Below are 21,437 nucleotides of genomic sequence, written 5' to 3'. Positions count from 1 at the left end.
AGGAATGCAACAGTTTGTACTTTACTCTGTTAGTTGGGTTTTTCTCCTTGTGTTATTTCAAGAATGTGGTCATGCTTCCTGATTCTTGGCTCCCAAAGAACTGGAGGATTAATGCTGATAAGAGTTCAAAGTCACAAGTTAGTATTGTAAACATGATTCTTTCTTCATCCTCTGACTATATCTCCTCATACTTTAATTGTATATTGGCAAAATAACTATATTGTAAAAGTATAAGGGCAAAAAAAGAGAAGGGAAATAACTTTAAAAGCTGTTGCAATATTAAAGTAAGTTAAATTAAAGACAAAAAATAACCAATACCTGGTGTGTCCTGTCCCATCCTCTTCCTGCCAGGTGACATTTCCTAATATACTTTTAGCATGGAACTAATTAAAATCCAAAAAGGAAGTTTCATCTGTAAAATGCGTGATAAAGCTAGCAGCTATTCTGAAATCGACTCTTTGAATCTAAAACCATGTATAACAGTACCTACGTTGTGTGTGACTGATCTGCTGTTCAATTTTATAGCACTGTCTCAACTAGCCATTAATTAGCTCTTCACCTTTAAAATAATTAGAATCACTTTGCCTTAGCATAATTAGCATCTTACTATAAAATAGCTTTCTGGGGAATTTTTAGTACCTCTGGATTTTTCAAAAGTTATCCTGGTTGCTAGATACTGTGCTTTCTGAGGCTGAAGGATTTTCATGTGTTACTTTCACAATGTTCTTAGATGTTCCATGTTTTAGAACTACCAAAGTCTTGACACTTTAGAAATGCTTCAGTTGATGTGCAGTGACTCTTCTTAATTTACTAATGCTTTTGCATAATACAGTTTTGATCTCTGACAAAATTTGAAAAAAATGACATTATTTAATGCAAACTAAACAAAAACTGAGGGTTTTAATGCAAAAAATATCCTTTTTTTAAAATTTATTTTTTAATTTAAGCACTAGTTCTTAGTTTGTGAAATTCATCCCTGCTCATTGGGTGGTGTTGAAGCAACTTGATTGCGTTACTGGCATACTGGTGTTTCGACCTATGCTACTTTTCGTTTCCTATCTGAAAAGTTTATTAAAATAGTTAAAACTACTGTAAAAATGTAGTGGGTTATGGTGTTTTGGTTTGGGGATTTATTTGCTTTTCCTTGTTGACAAAAATGGATGCTTCAGCAATGTATAATGAGAATAATTTAAACTTAAAATTATTCTCAAGGATGCAATACAGCAGAAAGGAGACAGTCTAGGAGGTTCCTGGAGTGTGTGGTAGACAACTTCCTGACACAACTGGTGATTCACCCAACTAGGGAAGGTGTCCCACTGGACCTGTTGTTTGTGAGCAGAGAAGGCCTTGTGGTGATGTGATGGTTGGAGGATCCCTGGGGCATAGTGATCAGGAAATGACAGCCAGTCCTTGATTCTTGGAGCAGTAAGGAGGGGGGCAGCAGAACTGCCACCTTGGGCTTCTGGAGGGCAGACTGTGGACTGTTCAGAAGGCTGGTTGACAGAGTCCCTTGGGAAGGAGGCCTGAAGGGCACGGGAGCCTAAGAAGGCTGGATGCTCTTTAAGAAGAAAATCCTGGAGACAAGATCAGGCCGTTCCCATGTGCTGAAAGATGAGCTGGTGGAGAAGAAAACTGGCCTGACTGAATAGGCTTTGGCTGAATTTCATTAAAATGAGGGAAGTCTCTGAGCTTTGGAAGAAGGGAAAGGCAACTCGGGAGGACTACAAGGATGAAGCAAGGTCACGCAGGGAGAAAATTAGAAGGACAAAAGCTCAACTGCAACTTAAATTGGCTAATTCTCCAGAAGAGAATTAAAAAAGTTTCTATATATAACAAAAGGAGGGCCAAGGAGAATTTCCATTCCTTACTGGATGCAGGAGGAACCACAGTGACGAAGGATGAGGATAAGGCTGAGGTACTTAATGCCTTCTTTGCCTCAGTCTTTAATAGCAAGGTCAGCTGTTCTCCAGGTACCCAGCCCCTTGAGGCAGAAGACAGGGATGGGGAGCAGAACAAAGCTCCCATGATCCAAGAGGAAATGGTTAGTGATCTGCTCTGCCAGTTAGACATAACACAAATCTATGGGGGTGAATAGGTTCCACCCAGAGTACTGAGGAAGCTGGCAGAGGTGCTCACCACGCCCCTTTGCATCATCTATCAGCAGCTCTGGTTGACCGGGGAAGTTCCCCTTGATTGGAGATTGACAAACATGGCACCCATTGACAAGAAGGGCTGCAGGGAGGATCTGGGGAACTACAGGCCTGTCAGTCTGGCCCTGGTGCCAGGGAAGGTGATGGAGCAGATCACCTTTAGTGCCAATATGCAGAACTTCCAGGACAACCAGAAGATCAGGCCCAGTCAGCATGAGTTTATGAAAGGCAGATCCTGCTTGACTAACCTGGCATCTTTCTATGACAAGGTGACTTACTTAGTGGATGAGGGGAAGGCTGTGGATGTAGTGTGCCTGGACTTTAGTGAAGCCTTTGACACCGTTACCCACAGCCTGGACAGGCATCCTCTTTGCTGGGTTAAAAACTGACTGGATGGCTGAGCCCAAGGAGTGGCGGTGAATGGAATTAAATCCAGTTAGCGACTAGTCACAAGTGGTGTTCCCCAGGGCTCAGTGTTAGGGCCAGTTCTGTTTAACATCTTTATCAGCAACCTGGATGAGGGGATTGAGTGCTCCCTCAGTAAGCTTACAGATGACTCTAGATGCAGGCTTCACAGATGAGTGGAAGTGTTGATCTGCTTGAGGGTAGGAAGGCTCTACAGAGGGACCTGGAGAGGCCGGTTCAACGGCCTCAAGTTGTGCCAGGGTAGGTTTAGATTAGATACTAGGAAAAGTTTCTTCATTGAAAGGGTTATTGGGGACTGGAATGGGCTGCCCATGGAAGTGATCGAGTCACCATCCCTGGAGGTATTGAAAAGACAGGTTCTGATTAGGTTAGATTAATGGTTTCATAGTGGACAGGTTATGATTGGATTCAATGATCTTAAAGGTCTTTTCCAAGCAAATGATTCTGTGATCTCATGTATCTTACTGCATGGTATAAGATAGGAAATATTTGCAAGGTATTTTGCTGCCCTCTCTCGGTAGAGCATTTGTATTGTGAGCAAAGTGCTCAACTTGTTCATAGTTTTTATTTGTATGTTTAAAAAATACCCTGGTTTTATTCCTTTATTTCCTGAAGAAATGGAAATTTATTATTCTTTTACTAAAATAAAACATTAACTACTGAACCACTCAATATTTACTTAAATATGATAACTTTCCATTTAGGTCCTCTGTATGTGAAAGTCACTGTCATATAGCTGTATCTCAGACAACCAATAAATACAGTTTAATAGTGTTGATTGCTGACTGAAATACTTTTTGCTTTAGGTAAAGGTTAAAGCGTATCAACACTCTGGTACATTTTGTTATGGCACATGGGCATTGTATGTCTTTATAGCTCTCTGAAGAGGAGAACAACCATAGGTGAGCCTCGGGAATGTGTTCACGCATATTAGGAGAACTAGTCAATTCCAAACAAGCAGTTTGATTTAGGTATACATCTTTTGCTTTAGCTAAAATTGCATGTAAGTACATGGTATGTAAAGGTAGACTAGACATTTATATACAATCTCATCGTCCATGTCTCCCTCCTCCCTTCCACACGTGTGGACATACTCCTCTCAATAGTTAAAAGAGCTTTAAGTAAAAACTTAACAAAAGCCCCCATTCTTCTGGGCCAGGGCAAATGCCTAGAATACTTCCCCCTGCTACTCTCCAGTCCTCTGGGCATTTTTTGTTCAGCAGCTTCTTATGCATGATGCAATGTCTGTTTTTTAAATAACCTTCCATGGTGTTTTTCTTTTCCTCTGTGGGCTTTGAATCTCTGTCTTCGAATCACTCTGGCAAGGAGTTCCATAGCTTATCTGCCTGACATGCAGTGGTGCTCACTTTTTAAAATTTATTTATTGTATTTTAAAGTTTTTTTGAGCTTTGCTAGTATTAGTTGCATCTACTCTTTCCTCCCAGCTGTTGTATTAGGATTTTGTAGATCTCCAGTTGTCTTTTCCAGAATGCAGAATTCTAGCTTTGTGTAGTTATATTTTTACATTTTATTGTAGTGTTGATGCTCTTGGAACCCTTTCCCTTCTGCCCTTTTCCCCTGTTTGAGTCAATGAGAACAGAGATGCAGAGTTTGCAAAGGAGGATTACTGCTCTCTAATCCTTTCCTAATGTGTAGCATCTGGTTTATGTTTTCACAGAACAGAACACTTTGTTGAATGGATGTTGTCATAGAACTGTCTGTCATACCTTAATATCTCACTCCTGAGTCAGGAGTCCAGTTGTAGTCCAGTATTTTATATATGACTTTGGCAGATTTCCCCTTTCTCCTCTGCATCACTTCAGTTATATCTCAGTTGAGTTTTATTTGCCAATTTTATTGCCAAGTTACTTTGAATTAGAAGATCCATAGTAGTTCTTTGTAATTAGTCATCATCCTTGCTATCCTAAATAATTTAATGTTAAGGAGCTTAGTCAGGAGCACCTTGCTGTTTCTTTCCAGGTTGCTTATGAAAATGTGAAACGGGCACAGCTCTCGCCATGGCTTATTGCAGAACTGCCTCAGTGACACTGCTCTTTTGTGAGAAGTGACCTTTATTGAGGTTCTGTTCCTGTAAAGAAATAAAGAATTTAAGAAAAAGAAAATTTAAGTATCTGGCAGCTGCTTGATGTGTTATTAAACCCAATGAATTGATACCCTTTAGTTTCATAAACTAAATATAACATGAAATGTTTATAATTTCCAATGCCTTCGCTACATTTTAGTTTTAGGATTAACGGTGTGTACATTTCTAGTTAGAATATGCTAATTTCTGGGAAACTAATGAAAAAGATTGAACAAAATAAACAAAAGCTGCTTTCGAGTCTGTAAATGTTGACTCCTGCAATGAATAGCCTTTTAGCTACAAACGCCTGTGCATCCGTCTCTCCTTTACAAAAAGGGAGTTGAAGATGACCAAGCTGAAGTTATGTTTGATTAAAACTATGCTTTCCTCAGATTTTATCTGAGAGGAAAAAGTATAGAGTAAAACTAGTTTTGTACAACTTAAAGCAAGCAAAAATGTAATGCCAAAAATATTTTTAAAATCTCTTTTGGAGTTTAAATTTCTGTGGTTTATATTGTATTCTCTTGATATTTTGTAGAAATCCTTTACTGGTTCCAAATATGTATCAGTCAGTTACCAGACTCTTTGTTGGACTTCAGAGGCTGAAAATCAAGGATGTAACCAGCTGAACTGCAGCCTTATTTTTTAATGATTGCTATTACAACTTGGTTATATGGGAGAGCAGGAGCTGATGGAAGAACTGATAGCAGAACTATTTTGCAGCTTCTCAGGATGTTGGGTACAAGTTGAGCAGGGAAGAGTCCTTTTGCTGTACAGAACTGGAACTTAATTGCTGAGAACAATTACGAAATTTCAGTATTTTACGAGAGTTGTTTATTTGTTTGTTTTAAAGGAAAAACATTGTTCTGGAAGAGGATGGACTTCAATAGTAACATTGTATGAGCTGGGGTTTCCAGTTCTGCCAGTATTTTCTGAGCATGAATAGGAATGAAGTAGCTGAAGTTCCCTTCATTTTCAAGCTTCAGTTTTGCATGGCTCTAAGCATATAGTGTAGAATTACTAATGACCTTTCTAATAAGATTCCCCAGTGGCGTTCTATAGAAAACACATATCTTGTAGCTTAAGGTGTCAAAATTTAGGCCTCCCTTTTGCTTTGTAGTTAAAAGCTGCCTGTTTTATTTTTGGTGAGAAGCGATCTTCAGTTTGCACCTGAAGCATAGCTGAAAAAAATGGCTGTGTGTGTTACATACAAGTTCTTCTTTTTAAGTGTTATGATTTTTTGGAAAATATGTATTCAAATAGAGGATAATAACATTTTCAGTGATACATACTGACAGGAACATACTGGCCACAGTTTTGGGGAGGATGTGCCGTATTTTTGTTTTAGTAGCAAGTACCCCAAAGAGATGAAAAAGCTTTGAAAATCAAAAAGCTATTTTTCAGTCAACTAGAAACGTATCTTTTTTTAAATATACTTTTTAAAAAGCCAAAACAAAACTAAAGAAAATATAAAACAAGCTGAGGAAAAAAGAAAAAGAGTTGTTTACAGCTTCTTCCACTTTATTTTTGCAGGAAAGATCTTTCTTTCAGTCTCCCTAGTGGCTTTGGCAGCATATTTTGCATTATTTCTTCTTACCCTTAGAAAGTTCTTTATATTTCCTCTGCCTGGCTTTCACTTGTTTTCCTCCTCTCCGTGTCTTCCTCCTCTCTGCTTTCCTTTGCAAAGACTCCCATGAGCTGGAAGCTCTGCCAGCTCCCTGTAGTGTTTCCCTGGCTGCTGCACCTAGTTTTCCTCTGCCTTCAGGGTGTTCTCATCTTGATGCCAGTTAAGTTGTACCTGTGTGTAGTAGTATGCAGGTGAAGAGGGAAATGTATACGTTTTGATGCTTGTGCACAATTTGGATAAATACTAGCTGACTAGTTTATCTGAAAAACGTAATTTTCTTGGGTGTTTTTTTTGTTGACTATTTGTGTTACTGCTGTTTCACTGTACTTTTATTCACTGCTTCAAGTATAAAACACTGTGCAAAGAACAAATGTAACTCCATATGCCAAACTGATAAGATTGCATCAGTTAGTAGATTATCTGCAGCAGCTTTCTATTCTTACTCCTGAAAGCTGTCTCTGAGAACGTTAAATTAATTAAGGGGAAATTGGATATATGATTATTTTTACTGTAAGTATAATACAACTATTATCCAGCTCAGAAAAACATGTAGAATTAAGGATTTTAAGTCAGTACAAATGCTGTGCTTTTGTTCTCGCTGGTGCAACGATTGATGATTAGTTTATCTCTTCTTATCCTCTTAACAGTTGCTTGATTTTTTTGGTTTTTGCTTTGCAGCTTAGTCTTTTTCCTTTTTTCACGATTGTAGACAGTTGCAAGAGCAACAGAGGCAGAAGGAGCTGGAACGGGAGAGGCTGGATCGTGAACGAATGGAACGGGAGAGGCTGGAGAGAGAGAGGCTAGAAAGGGAAAGACTTGAAAGAGAGCGACTAGAACAGGAGCAACTGGAGAGAGAACGGCAAGAAAGGGAACGGCAAGAACGCCTAGAAAGGGAGAGACAAGAGAAGGAGAGGCAGGATCGAGAAAGACTCGAACGACTTGAACGGGAAAGGCAAGAAAGAGAACGGCAAGAACAGTTGGAAAGGGAACAATTGGAATGGGAAAGAGAGAGAAGAATTTCAAATGCTGGTAAGAATTGAAAAACTGAGTGTATTCAAGTACCAGACTACTCTTTATGTGTTCGAGTGATGGAGTGGGAGAGAAGCAACAAAGGGCAGTGAGTACAGTTGTGTGACAACAGTCAGTATTTCAGATTTCCTTTTGCTGGAATTGCTCCCTTTTTATGGCAAGAAGTACAAGATCTTTGACTTCACTGTCATAATTTTCCATTAACCCTGAAATACATTTTTTTGCGCTATTTGCTCACTCTATTGCCATATTCTCTGATCGCTTGAAGAACTTGAATCATGTTGGGTACCTCCAACATTGGTTAAAATACGAGTTAAAATTTCTAAATACCTTATCTTTCTTTGCTCTGTTAAACAAGATGTATTGTCATTACATGATTTGGAAAAAAGCCCCAACCAAACATAGCAGGTTGAGTGTGTTAATGTAGAAAGTATGTACCTACATAAGGCAAAGTAATAGTGTGAGAAGTGCCTTTCAGTATGAAGTCTTGCTTAATTTATCATTGTAGTAACATTTGAGTGAAATATATAATATGTATTTGTAGATAAGATAATGCACTGCCTGCGGAAATGTATCCAGTGATAACTGAAAGCTTTCTCATTTTGGTAATATAATGGAACAAGCACTTGGTTGTTCTCTAGTAACAAACTCAACTTGCATCAGAAGTCCACTTATGGTAAAAGTCAAGGAATACTATGTAAGAGCTAGTCGCTTCAGAACAGAGGATTTTATTGAGAGTTTTATTCCCAGTACTTTGAAGTTTGCGATAGAGCTTTTTCAGGGGAAGAAACAGATGATACTTGCTGCCTATAATAGGAGTTTTGTTAGTGGAGTTGTAACAAATGTTAAGATCACTACACTTGCTTGCGGTTTGCAACCAAACAAGAACATAAAAGCTGATAAAAGGCTCTTTAATCAACCCTGTATCTAATCCATCTCACAGATGGGATTTGAGAAAACTTACTTGAGAATGTACGTGTAAATTCAAATGTTGGCACAAAAATAGTTGGTAAAATTTAAAAGCAGCTGTTGATAATATGTAAAACTTTCCTAACATTATTTTCACTTGTGCCTAATCCTCTGGTACTAACTGTAGTCTACATTTATACATTTTGTTTGAATGCTGGTTTTGTTGCTTCATTAGCTCCCTTTTTCTCTTTCTCCTTTTTTTGTCCTGCCTTTGCTGCTGCTTTCCATCTTCTATCCAGCTCCATCTTTCGACAACTCCCCGTATAGCACTCCACTTCCTGAATACTCCAGTTGCCAGCCTCCTTCAGCACCTCCTCCATCATATGCAAAAGCAGTCTCAGCACCAATGTCAGAGGCCGCACCGGAGTACGCTGTAGTGACTTCTGCACCACCGACTTCCACTCCCCCTACACCGCCTCTAAGGCACTCTGCATCCCGTTTTGCTACATCTTTAGGCTCGGCTTTCCACCCTGTTCTCCCCCATTATGCTACGGTTCCTCGTCCACTGAACAAAAGTTCTCGGCCCCCTTCTCCTGTCAATGCCATGGCAACTTTGCCACCAAATACAAAGCCTGCTGCCTGGTCCGCGCCCAGTTTTGCACCCCTCCCCCCATCTCCTCCAGTAATGATAAGCAGTCCACCAGGCAAAGCTACGGGTCCGAGACCTGTCCTCCCGGTGTCGGCATCTAATCCAGCGACCCAAATGTCCACGTCTCCCACAGCTCCTAACGGGCTTCCTGAAAACCTGGCTTACCCAGTTCCTTCACCTTCTACCTCAGGTCCGACTCCGCCTCTGCCACCTCCTCCCCCCCCACTGCCTTCCTTTCCGCCTCTGTCACTCTCTGGACCTCAAGCTTCTCCTTCTCCCAACTCCCCGAATGCCTCAACTCCCTCATCCAAGCCTAGTGTTCTCCCTTCTCCCTCTGCAGCTACCCCTGCCTCTGTTGAGAACTCTCTAAACTCTGTGCTGGGAGACTCCTCTGCTTCTGAGCCAGTCTTGCAGGCAGCCTCTCAGCCGATTGAACCTACGACCCAGCAGGGTAAGGCTTTCTGTTATTGCTACTAATGCACTAATCAGGAATGCAGTCGAAACCAATTGGTATCAAAGCCCCTAACTACCCTGAAGAATTAATACAATGCTTCCAAAGTTGCAGTGATCTTAATACCACAGCGAAATACCGTTTGGAAAACTGGGGTAAGGGAAACTTTTAAAGCTCTGTGGAGAAGAGCTGGTGTTCTGTGGCCAGCCATAAGTAAAACTCTGGTTTCTTGAGCTCTCACTTGTTGAATACTTGTTTGGTAAATATTACACTGTTAGTTTCTTTGGAACGTGGTGTTAATAGGCAGCATCATTAGTTTCCTCATGGCAGCTGATACGGAAGAATCTACGTGCAGCTTTGGACATGTGAATGACCTCAAGCAAGGAATAATCTGAGCCACTTTGATATTCTATATACTTTCTAATTTAGAAGGTAGTGTGTAACAACTGCAGCATTACTTTCTGGTCAGTGGTTGTATTTTGATACATAGCTATATGCACAAGTCTTCCTATGGTATTCTACCAGTGTAGCTAAACAGACTTCAGAAAAAAAGTTTGGTTAAGCAGGTGACAGTCTTAAGGGACACTCTACCAGTTTGATAGAAATGCATTTTACGTGGATGTAAATGCTTGGTTAACCTGAATCCTGCTCTTATATTGATTTAATATGTTTAGGTCTTTATGCATAAGTGTACAGTAGCTCAGCTAAAAGTGCTGGCAGAGGAGCTCCTGGGGCATGAGCAGACTGTGGCTTCATCACGTACAAGCCATGCAGAGTAAATCCTGTGCATATCCTCTTGTCTTAAATGAAGGTTTGAGCTACTCTGGGATGGAGTGGAAATAGGGTGAACAGCCTCACTTGTAGTATGGAGTAAACGCGTGCACTTGGATGTTGAGTGACGCCAAGAGTTTTAAAGGCTCTTAAATTTACACAATGGTTGGCAGAGTAGAAAACCAGGAAAACTCACATGTGAAGTTCCTGCATGCAGAGGTTGCTTAAGGTGGTTGCGCAGCATTTTTTACTAGCTTATGGTAAGGCAGGGGGATGATGTGTGGGGCTGTTTTCTTAGTCAAAATTTCTTAAACTGTTTCTATAATAATAACACAGTAATCACCAGATTCCTTCTTCAAAACACATTTTATATTGCATATCAATCTGAATTTAAAGCATTAAAGGAATCATAGATAAAAAATGGAAGAGCTTGTTCCCATCAGCTTAAAATATGTCAGTATTCTAACTCACTAATTAGTGTTTGTATTAAATTATTAAAGTTGATTCCTGGAATGTTTTCTAGAGGAAAGATTTTTATACAACCTAGAAATTAGTATTGGAACTCAAACAGTTCAAGGGCTCAGATGTTTGGGTAGTGTGTTAAATGCTTGTTAGTCAATGAAAAGTCACTCCGTGTTTAGCACCTTTTGGACAAACAGTATTGTTTCTACATGGTATGTTCATGCCTTACTTGACTCTGTATAAAAGCTTTGCCTGTTTCCTGGTGTAAGATTCTTCTTGGTTGCAGCACAGAACCTGACTGGAGGGGTTTTGTATGTAAAAGTCTTTGAAATTCTCTGATCTCTTATAGCATACTATGTAATATATTTTTAAGTACATTTAATAAGGATGCTTCTCACCTTGCAGTGTTTTCTTGCCTATAAAAAGGACCCTTACCAGTATTAATGTCTCATACACTGAGCAAAAGAAGCAGTATTTAATGGACATAAGATCTTTCTTTTCTAGATTCTTAATATGGCCTGTTTGTTTTCTCTTTGATACTAGGTGTTGTCCAAGGACCACCTGCACCACCTCCCCCACCTCCCTTGCCCCCCGGCCCAACTCAGTCTTCAGTAGCAGCCCCACCTCCTCCTGGCCCACCACCACCACCTCCACTTCCACCTTCAGGGCCTCCACCACCGCCACCACCACCTCCTCCACTTCCCAGCCAAGTTCCTTCCGTTCCCCTTCCACCTCCTGCTCCCCCACTCCCTGCCTCTGGATTTTCAGTGGGATTTGTGTCCGAAGAAAATCGCCCTTTAACTGGACTAGCAGCTGCACTTGCTGGCGCCAAACTTAGGAAAGTCTCACGGGTAAATACAACTCTTGTTTCTTTTTCTAGTTCCTGTCTCTCAATCTTGTTTTCCTGAACTGGTTTTAATTTTTGTTCAAGATTAATAGCAGCATCAAGGCTTTCGGGGTAGGCTTAACTCATTATTGAAGTGTTACAGGATATACTATCAGCCCATCACATTTTTATGCATTTGTTTCTCTTGTCTGTGAACTTTGCTTCTCTCATTAAGTCGGCTATCGTTTTATTTGCGCATCTACTGTTATGTTGTGTGTTACAAAGGGTGAAGACTCCTCCAGTTCAAGTGGAGGAGGAGGAGGAGGAGGTGGCTCTGCTTCATCCAAAACAGACAGTGGCCGTGGAAATGGACCACTTCCCTTGGGAGGCAGTGGGTTGATGGAAGAAATGAGCGCCCTGCTGGCCAGGAGGTAAGCAGCTCTTCCTGTGCTCTAGCTGCTTGGTCATCATAGAGGTAGGATTTTGGGTATTTTGTTTTCAGTTGGCTAAGGATCAAGTAAACATTGACTTGCTCATGCGATTGCTTTGGGAAGATAATATTTTGTGAATAGCCATTTTTACTTGAGTGTAATTGAATACTTCTGTGTAAGTCTTTGTGCAGCAGTAGGGCGGGGGATACAGACTTCAAGAGGAGAAATAAGTCCAAAGTCACATTGGCAGGAGTGCTTTGTCCTTGAAAGTATTTTTAAAGTACTTTATTTTTAAACATTAATTTGCAATTATCTAACTATCCAGTTGTATATATCTCTAATTACACTAAACAACATTCATCTATCTTGAAGCCATGATAATCTTGGTAACTTTTGTTTCGGCATATAGGAGAAGAATTGCTGAAAAAGGATCAACAGAATCAGAGCAGAAAGAAGATAAAGCTGTGAGTTGAGATATTAATTTTCTACTTTGCATTATTCAATACTAGATAATGGGAAAGATTCTCATGGTGTACTCTCTCTAATGGGAGATTATTTATACTTTACCATATATATACACATACATAGCCACTATTTTATGAAGTGCATAGTGCACATTTCTACATACAATTGAACAGAACCATTTAAATCCGTATAAAAAGAGAAATATTTAAACGGTTGAGATTAAACAGTTAGATTCACAAGAGTCAAAGGTGGTGTTTTTTTCTTCTCTCATCCTCCTCATCCCCTTCTCTCTCTTTCCTCTCTTTTAATCAGGATGAATCAGAGTCTTCAGCTTCTAAGGTTTCGTCAACAAGCACACCTGGTAAGTAGCACAGATTTGTGAACTCTGTGACTAATGACAAAACCTAGTGACAAATTTTAGTCAGCTGTGCTGGTTTTTGGAGCCTGCCTCTTCTTCCATGATTACAGGCTGGCATTTTGCTGTAGAATGGGTCCTAGTTCAGAAGTGTTTCAGAAGATGCCAGATAAAAAGAACATCTACTAGAACACTGTGCTTGATACAGGGTCCTCCTGTGTTGAACCTACGTGGCTGATACATGGAAGCAGTTGGTAGCACATCTGAAAGCAAGTTGTCTGTCATTGCAGGACACAAATTGGGATAGCAGTTTGTTTCCTTCAAGGCAGATGTATGAGACTGTGAGAGTCAGACAGAAACAATTGCCACTTCAGGTACTTCAGTGAAGATTTTCTCCCATTCAGGTGTCCTTTTTAAATCACTATAGGTGTATGGAGTAGAAATTTCCTAACCATGATTCCTCATATGATATATATGATTCCACATATGCAAGTGGCAGAGTTAGGAACTACATGACCAACACTTCTGCTGCCATCAGTAAGGAAGGCTTACATCTTGCTAATTGTGTAGTTGGCCAAGATGTATTGTCAGCCTGCATATGTATTCATACATACTCATACATGCTTGTGTTACAGGGACTCAGGTTGACACTCAAGACTTTATTTTCCTATCCTTTAGTAGTACTTTCTTGTATCTGTAGCTTCCCTGGCCACATCCTCCTATGTGCATACAAAAAGGAGAGAATGTGCCATATAAGCTGCGGTTTGTTTTCCCAAAAGATACTGGAAGCAGAAGGAAAATGACTGGGTAGTGAATATAGCAGTCTTCAGTATGTTCTAGATTTCTCTGTTGATAACTTGCCCATGTGTGTACTTCACTGGATGATTCAGCCACTTGATGGTGTGCAGGCCTTAATATTGAAAACCATTGCTGTAGGGTGAACAAAACCCAGGCAGCCACTGGCTATGGGATAAAAAGGGGAGCTAGGAGCTAAGTGTGTCCTGATGGAAATAACTGGAAAACTCTTAGTAGACTGCAAGGCAATAAATTAATTAATACAAATCAAGTTGGTTTTGTTTTTTCCCTTAGCTTAAGAGTTTGCTTAATTCTCTTAAACACAGAGACAATATTAACCTTGGGGAAATGACTGCTTTTGGAACACTTCTTCTAATAATGTAGGCCCAAAAGAGGGAAATCAAAAACAGTGGAAGTGAAGTGGTTCTTTTAATTGATTTTCATTATAAGAAACTTTATCAAACTTTTTTTAAAATGTCAAATACATCCAGAGGTTTGACTATTTCCTTCCAATGGAGAGATTTCACTTCATTTCTTGATGATGTAAAATGTTCTGGTAATGCTGTGCCTCATCATTGCAACATGTCTTTAAAATGTTTAAGAGGAGTGCTGGGCATACTGAGCAGAGACCATGTCAAAAAATAGTGTAATTATGTCTAATTACCACTAATAATGTAAGTAAAATTGCCATACAGACTTGCTAGCATTTACCTCGATCTTTGGTGGTGTGGTTACACTTCCTGTGTGCTGTTGTGGTGAACTATGAGTTCCACATTCTTTGTTGGGGGGAGTATGATGTTGAAAGGGAAGACATTTCTTTTTTGTCCTGAACTTGTGTCTACTTGCATTTGTTTTGATACATTTCAGCTCTGTTAAGGGGCTGTACACACGCGCGCGCGCACACACACACACACTCTCTCTCTCTCTCTCTCTCTCTCTTGCTCTCTCTCTTTCTCTCTCTTCCCCCCCCACCCTCTCTCTCCTCCCCTACCCCTTCCCTCTCTCCTGTTGCTTACAGAGGGAGTTACACAATGATTACTTACACATATTAGGCCTTCTCTGTATATGATATATTCCTTTTAGGAGAAGAAACACATGGTCACGTGTTGGGTAATACTATAAACAAAACAAGCTCAAAACCATGGGATAGGCAGCCAATACATGACTCTTGAATAATGTTGCTGTTTCAGCTAGATAAGGATAATCATAAGGTCCTTGAGCAACCTGCAGCCACAGCAAAAAATTCTCAAATAATTTTGCAGATACAGCTAAAATATGGCAGATCGAGTCCTGAAGCCTGGCATATCAAATTAAGCTTAAGACTTATTATTAGCACTGTCAACCTCTAGTATGCTGGGTCACAGGCTATGCTTGCAGACTTCTGAAATTCAGATACTCTTCATAGTAACTTAACTGCATCCCAGAAAGCTCTCTGGTCAATATGAGACTCTGAAAGAGCATTTCTGCTCTCAGCTTGCCCAGCTTAGCAGAGCTGAGCAATACAAAAGAAAGGGAACAAAACAAATAAATAAACCCTAAACTTTGAAATAAAGTTGATCAGTGGTACATTAAAGTCCTGTGTAAGTAACAACAGCAAGTAAGTAATAAGGATTCACACTACAGCAAAGACTGTTTTAATTTGTACATATGGTAAGGAATTAAAATCTGATCCATAAGGAATGAAGTATTTGTGGCAATAGGTATGTCCTGAGGAAGGGCTTAGGTGAGGACACTAAAAGAAAAAATGAATCTCATTCACCATGCAAGAACACAAACAGTTCTTAACTGTTTTAAACAGTTCTTAACTGTTTGCCCTGTTTCGGCTGTGATTTCTGTCTGTCTGCTGTTGACAAACCTGCACAATATGGCTAGCTTTCACATGTGACTTTAGTTCACTGTAATGAACTCAGGATAGTGAGTCAAAGTTTATTGGAGAAGATTCTAAGAGCTGAAGTAGGCTCCATAATGGAAAGTGAAGCATGAGCATGTATAAAGATAGATTGGGCTTTTAAAATTTGGATACAAATTTGCCTCATGTCTGTAGACTAGGTCCAAAAGTTCTTTTATGGCACTGTATAATAGAGTCCTTGCCCATAGAGTATAAGATGCCCAGATGGGAGAAGAGATGCACAGTAAAATTTTACCTACCACCTGTGATACTGGACAAGCTACAATCTCTTCTGGATCCAAGGGCAATGTACCTTTAGTTTTGAGTCTGTATTATTTTGAAGGAGGGAAATCATATATCGCAACTTTAGAAGTATGTTTTGGGGGACAAGACTTCGGTGGAAAATAAATACCTGTTGCTGAAAGGTATTCTAGTTGTGTGAGGTTGTATTATCCCTGCTATGGCTTCACTGAAATTGACACTGAATTAATTTTATATAATTCATTAACAGCTCAGGAAAACTTAGTTAGCTTAAACCCTATGTATTTGAAGCTGGCTATTTGGTTATAGTTCCAGAAATCCTTGTTACACGACTGAAGCAATAAAATACATAAAGTACAGACAGAACTTCTCCCTGCTGGATTAAGAATCGAACGGCATTTACAATGTTTAGTACAAAAGTGAGACTTTAAGATGTTATCACAACATAAATGGTAGTATGACTAAAAATAAGATGAATATAACAGGAAGTAGCTTATTATGAATGAACTAATGCAATGTAGTAAACCAAACAAAAACCAAAAAAAGGCCGACTTAAGTTGCCCAGTACTTGAAGTTTCCTCACATAAATTACACAACGAATAGAAAAAGACAGTTTTACAGTTTTTAATCTTCTTGTTATGTTTTCCAGAGCTAACAAGAAAGCCTTGGGAAAGAACAAACACAGTGAATGGAAGCAAGTCACCTGTTATCTCCAGGTACTCCCTTTTGTACCAGCTGTCTCTTCCTTACGTTTGCTGTTGTTGCTCATGTTGCTAAAGATACTGAAAATGGCTGCTTTAGCAAGTTTTTATTATTATTTTTGAGGTATATTTAATTGCCATTTACATTCAGCAGAAGACTTTTGGTTCATTTTACAATTCCTGTTTATTCTGCATACAGAGGTTAAAGGATTCTGACCTGTGATAATGTGACAAAGTTACCTGAATTTCTTGAGAGAAAACAAAAGAACAAGTTGAACTTGAGAATGCTATGTTTGAAACTACTTGAATTCTTCTTAAAACTCTGGCCTGCTGGAAACAGCTATGCAGGATTTGGTGGTTAGAGAAGAAAAACTAATTATTCCCTAAGTATCATTACTTGTTGTCAAGATTGCCATCGAAGTCTTCAGTTCTAAAATGCAGCACTAAACACTCTCAGCCTATATCACTATACTTGTCTGTCTTTCAGAAATAACTAACTCCAGGAGCTCAAAATGTCTGCAGCCTTGATTATGGTTGTTTGGTTTGTTTTTTGTCAAAAAGCGGGTGACATCGGTGATGATGTCTTCTCTGCTATACTGTCAGTGTAACAAAATACTGCTTTACTTTTAGCCTTGACTTCCCCCTTCTTTCTTTTCCCTCACCCCTCAGTAGGTCTTACCTACTTTAACTAAAGTCTCTCGTTTTCAAGCAGATCATGGTTTTGAGGGGGAGCTTGTCACAAAAATTATTTGTGTAAGGAATCCTAAAGAGAATGTTAGGTTTCATATTGTTTAAGACAGTTACTGACCTGGCTCTTTGGCTACGCTATGGATAAGCAAATGAAGAAATTGAAAAGATAAATAAATATTGCAACTCTCCATATTATGCTCCTTTGGAGAGTCTGAGATCTTAAATCTTCATTCTACCTGTCCCTACACCTGTAGCTTCTTGCAAACTGTTTTATACATCCTATTTCATCAATCTTATTTCAACCGGTGAAATTCAGAGGTTACTGAGATCTGTTTAAAAATGTTTTCTAACCTCAGGAGTACAGAGGAGTTTTGAGATTTATTTTGAGACATATTGAGAAAATCTCTCCATCAGGCTTTTCTCTTCAGTCATCCAATGGAAAATGTTGATAGAATTCAGCTTAATGAGAGCCTTACTGGGTATATACTCTACAAGTACTTCAAAAATAAGAATTCCATGTTTATTGAGTGTCAGTATTATTTTACAGTGCTGGAAGTTTCCATAGCATGTATTTTAAAAGTGCTGGTACAGTTCTCTAGTCAGTGTTCAGTTCGCCCTGCCAGGATGAGGAATGTTTCATGGGCCAGGAAGGAAAAGGTATTCGTAGAAGTGTGTCTTGAATATCCATGCATTTTTCTTAATTCTCTACAGTTGCTAAGTTTATCTCAGCAAGCAGCTTTTTAAAGATTAAACAAAGCGTACCTAAGAAACTGGCAAGTAAGCAAAATTTTCTCTTCAGAGCTTCCAAACAGGTAGACAATGAAGGAAGTGTTATTCGGAATGAGTGTTCTAAATATTTTAAATATTTTGTTTTAAATAACTAGTGTCCTGTTTAAAATCAGGCGCTTTAAGTAGCAGACTTTGAAAAGACTTAAGCTATGTGCTTTTAGAACTTCCTGAAGCAGTCAGGTGGAAGTCTCGGAACACAACTAGTGAAGCTCTATGGTATGTAAGGTGGTAAAACTGAACGTAATTAAGACCTACTATAGCTTGTTAAGTTAGTGTTTCTCCCCTTCATAGACGGGAATCTCCATGGAAAAATCTGCTTGCTTCTGAAAACAGGTTCTATGATTCATTAAACAGGTATCATCCTGTTGGGATTTGAGACTTCATAATAACCATTTTGACCAGTTCAGGGTTGGACTTTTTCTACATGGATTGGTAATCACCACAGGCATGACCACAATCCTCTTCACATTTTCATCGTTCGGTTGAGCCCATTTTTGGACTAGTTAAAAGCAGATGGTACCAAAGGCGAGTTGAGATGACTTTCGAACCAGCTATGAAATACTGGCTTTCTGGCAGTCGCCACCTGTGAAGGTATAAATTCCTGTTGATTATGCCAAGATTTAGTGAACCATTTGCGATGTTTCAAGAAGCAGGTTTTCAGAAATGTAGGTTTAGGTACACGGGAATAGCAATTCATTTTCCAGGTGAGTTTTCCCATCTGCTTTTCACAAAATAAGTAAAGATAACATATAGATTTTGTCTGACTTAAATATTGAGGGAGGGCGGAGAGAAGAAAACGGCTTGTTAAACATAATTTAATGTTTCTGTTGGAAACATATTCATAAATAAGAATTAACATCATGTGTATTTTAAGCTGTAGATATCAGTTTGACTCTCTATAGTGGTAGTCATAAAAAACTGATAGGTTTCAAGAGCTTTCCATGGGTAGAAGTATTGCAGAGCCCCTCGGAATTACTGAGTCAAATTCCAGCTTTGTTTTTCATGACGGCACTTGTTGTGGTGACTACCTGATCTTTTGTATGAAAAGTTCCCCTTTGAGCTACTGAACTTGGGTGGTGTAGTCTGCATGTTGGCATGAATAAAATCTTTGTCTTGCATGCTTGATTTAAGGTGTTTTAGGGCTTGCCAAGGTTGCCTTACTGTCCTGTTAGGCAATGCTATGAGAAACCACACGGGAGAGCTCTTTAGCCATCTTAGGTTCGAATGATTGGGATGTTTCATTCGCTACATTTCAATAGTTAATTTTTTTTTTTAACGGCCACTGCATTCACCAATTATTTTTCTTCTGAGCAAGCTGAAGAAGAAGAGGATAGTTTGGGGGGTAGGGGGAGAAAGCTAATGTCGCCTGAGATTAGAAGATTTCTGGTTTACAAATTATGATCTTTCATATTTGACTGAATGAAGAATGTCTTGCATTTCAGAAAGCAAAAATGGACTACATTCTTAAGACCGAACAGTAGAGTTTATAAAGAGGCTTTCCTGTTGAACTTTTTGCAGATAGCAGGAGTATATGGCATGTGATTGGTAAAGCTGTCTTGTTATTCTAAAGATTTGAAGCAAAAGAAACAAGAAGCAGTCTAGTTGCAGAGAGCTTTTCTTTAAAGCCCTTCATGAAAATATTAAAGTTATAAGTCATTTTATTAAAATATTAAAAGTATATTCTTGTTTGGGTTCTTCCATTGTGGTATGTAGCAGGTCTCTGTTATCATTTGTCAGGAATTGAGTTTGGGAGGACAGATTCTTTTTTCAGCCATGTTGTGTATATGTTGTAATGCCATAGTGTATGGGAACAAAGTGGTAGTGAATGGAAATTATCAGAAGCTATACATGGAGAAACTGGGAAAACTGATGCTGTTCTTCTTGGAGTAAGTCAGTGTCCACAGTTTTGGGCATGAACTGCAAGTAGCACTTTAAATATCAAGTATGTGGTGAATTAGCAATTGCAAAGATATCATCTTGGTAAATGTTTATGAGCAAGGACTCCTTTCATAAGGAACTAAGCACTATCGGTATCTGAAGAGCTTTGTAAATGGTCCCAAACTGTGGTTTGTCTTCATAGCATTAGCACACACTGTAGACCTTCTGGTGGTTACAAGGTGAATTCTATTTTCCAGCTTCTTCCACTATCAAGTTATTGAATATTTTATCTTCTGTCTTACTCAGTGGATCATATATTTCATTTCTGTGTGTTTCAAGCAATGATAACATCAGCAATTTCCCTCTTGGAACTTACATGTAGATTCTCTGAACAGCTGTAACAATTGAGTATTGCGATCCCAAGTGAAGAACCGAGCTGGTACAACAGCACTGGATGTTCTGCTTTGGTGCAGAGTCCAGCAGCAAAGGACCAGTTATATATTCCCTTCTGACTCTGCTTTGCATGGTTAACTGCTGTCAGTTTTGTCCTAAATGGATGCTACTAGGCCTGACATAACTTGTCAGTCCACAGAAATAATCACAAAGCATTAAAAAAATGTCAAGAGGTGTGTATTACCTACACTGGAGTTACTGCCTTAAAAAGATGAATGGGCTCAGGTATCCAATTTAAAATGCCTTGTCACCAGAATTACTTGGTAGCTATGAATATGTATGAAGGTTTTAATGATACTTTTTGAATCTGCCAGGCTCTTCAGTGACAAAGGCATGCCATATTATAGGTTAGGGGGAGAAAATTAGGCAACTCTTGGGTCCCTTGTTGTTTCTTAACATTATTCACACAGAAATTAAAAGTGGTAAAAGTATCTGCTGGAGAGCCTCAAGCCTGTGAAAGTTCCTGTAGTATCAAAATGACATTTTGATGTGCATGCCCTTTTCTGTTGGGAGTCACATTTTGAGTGTTTTCCTTCAATTTGCAAATAAGAAAAGAGTCCTGTCAGGTTATAAAAGTCAAGACAATCCAGTATGAGGCTCATTCAGCTTGTATTGAACAAAGACAGTGTCATCCAACACACTATTCATTAATAAACTGCTGTCTTGTAAGAGGAGATGCATGAAAGCTGAAGGTAATGATTTTGTAAAAACAAAGAAACATAGATATGTATGGGTGCACTATTCTGTTTCTTCTGAGTGAGAACACAGCTTTTCTGTGTTAGCTAAATTAAAAATACATAAATAAATGGAAAGCAATGGATAACTGCTCACATTCACATGGATAACCCTCACACGTTCTGCTTTATTCTGAAAAAAAGTGATGGTTTTATACTGTGTATTTGAGAGAAGATGAAGTGCCTTTCCTGCTGGTTTGTCATTTTTGTTGCTGGCCACCTTTCTTTGTAATAAATAAGGCTGCACCTTCAGGTAACGAATCTTGAAAAATGCTATATTTAATGAATTCTTCCTATGTAAGAATTTTGAAGTGAGACACTGAGTTTGGCTTTTTTGTTCAGTGATACCACATACAAGTACAATGAAATAGGACCCAGTTTAGTCTACTAATACCCTGCCCTTCCTTAATGTTAGCATACTGTGATAGCTCTAAATGCTGGGGAAACCTCTTGACATGAACTTTCAGTTATTTTATCAACAGCTTCTCTTTGGCTTAACATTTTATAGAGTAATGGAGAGAGAATGTTAGCAAAGATGTAAAATGTAATTAGGAACAGCAGAAAATTCCTCCCTCTTTGTCCCATACGAACCTTCCATCCATCCCTGTTTGGAG

At 39.1% G+C, this 21,437-nt stretch overlaps 1 protein-coding gene across 6 annotated transcripts in view; it reads left to right on the top strand.

Moving 5' to 3' along the window:
* The window catches only part of ENAH (enabled homolog (Drosophila)), a 50,613-nt gene that overhangs the window by 23,366 nt on the left and 5,810 nt on the right, over positions 1-21,437 (top strand). For 2 of the 6 annotated variants that reach the window (XM_010181306.1, XM_010181307.1), the window contains 7 exons: positions 6,996-7,315; positions 8,524-9,324; positions 11,101-11,408; positions 11,669-11,814; positions 12,224-12,278; positions 12,592-12,640; positions 16,228-16,294. In XM_010181306.1, the coding sequence (XP_010179608.1) occupies positions 6,996-7,315; positions 8,524-9,324; positions 11,101-11,408; positions 11,669-11,814; positions 12,224-12,278; positions 12,592-12,640; positions 16,228-16,294 (1,746 nt within the window). Of the gene's footprint in view, positions 1-6,995; positions 7,316-8,523; positions 9,325-11,100; positions 11,409-11,668; positions 11,815-12,223; positions 12,279-12,591; positions 12,641-16,227; positions 16,295-18,049; positions 18,113-21,437 lie in introns of all 6 variants that reach the window. The other 4 variants (XM_010181308.1, XM_010181305.1, XM_010181309.1 and 1 more) reach the window with 4 other exon arrangements.

The sequence above is a fragment of the Mesitornis unicolor genome, unplaced genomic scaffold, assembly GCF_000695765.1.
Source record: "Mesitornis unicolor isolate BGI_N332 unplaced genomic scaffold, ASM69576v1 scaffold3243, whole genome shotgun sequence".
Lineage (NCBI taxonomy): Eukaryota > Metazoa > Chordata > Aves > Mesitornithiformes > Mesitornithidae > Mesitornis > Mesitornis unicolor.
Note: the sequence above shows the minus strand (reverse complement) of the source record. Positions and strands in the feature narration are given on the sequence as shown.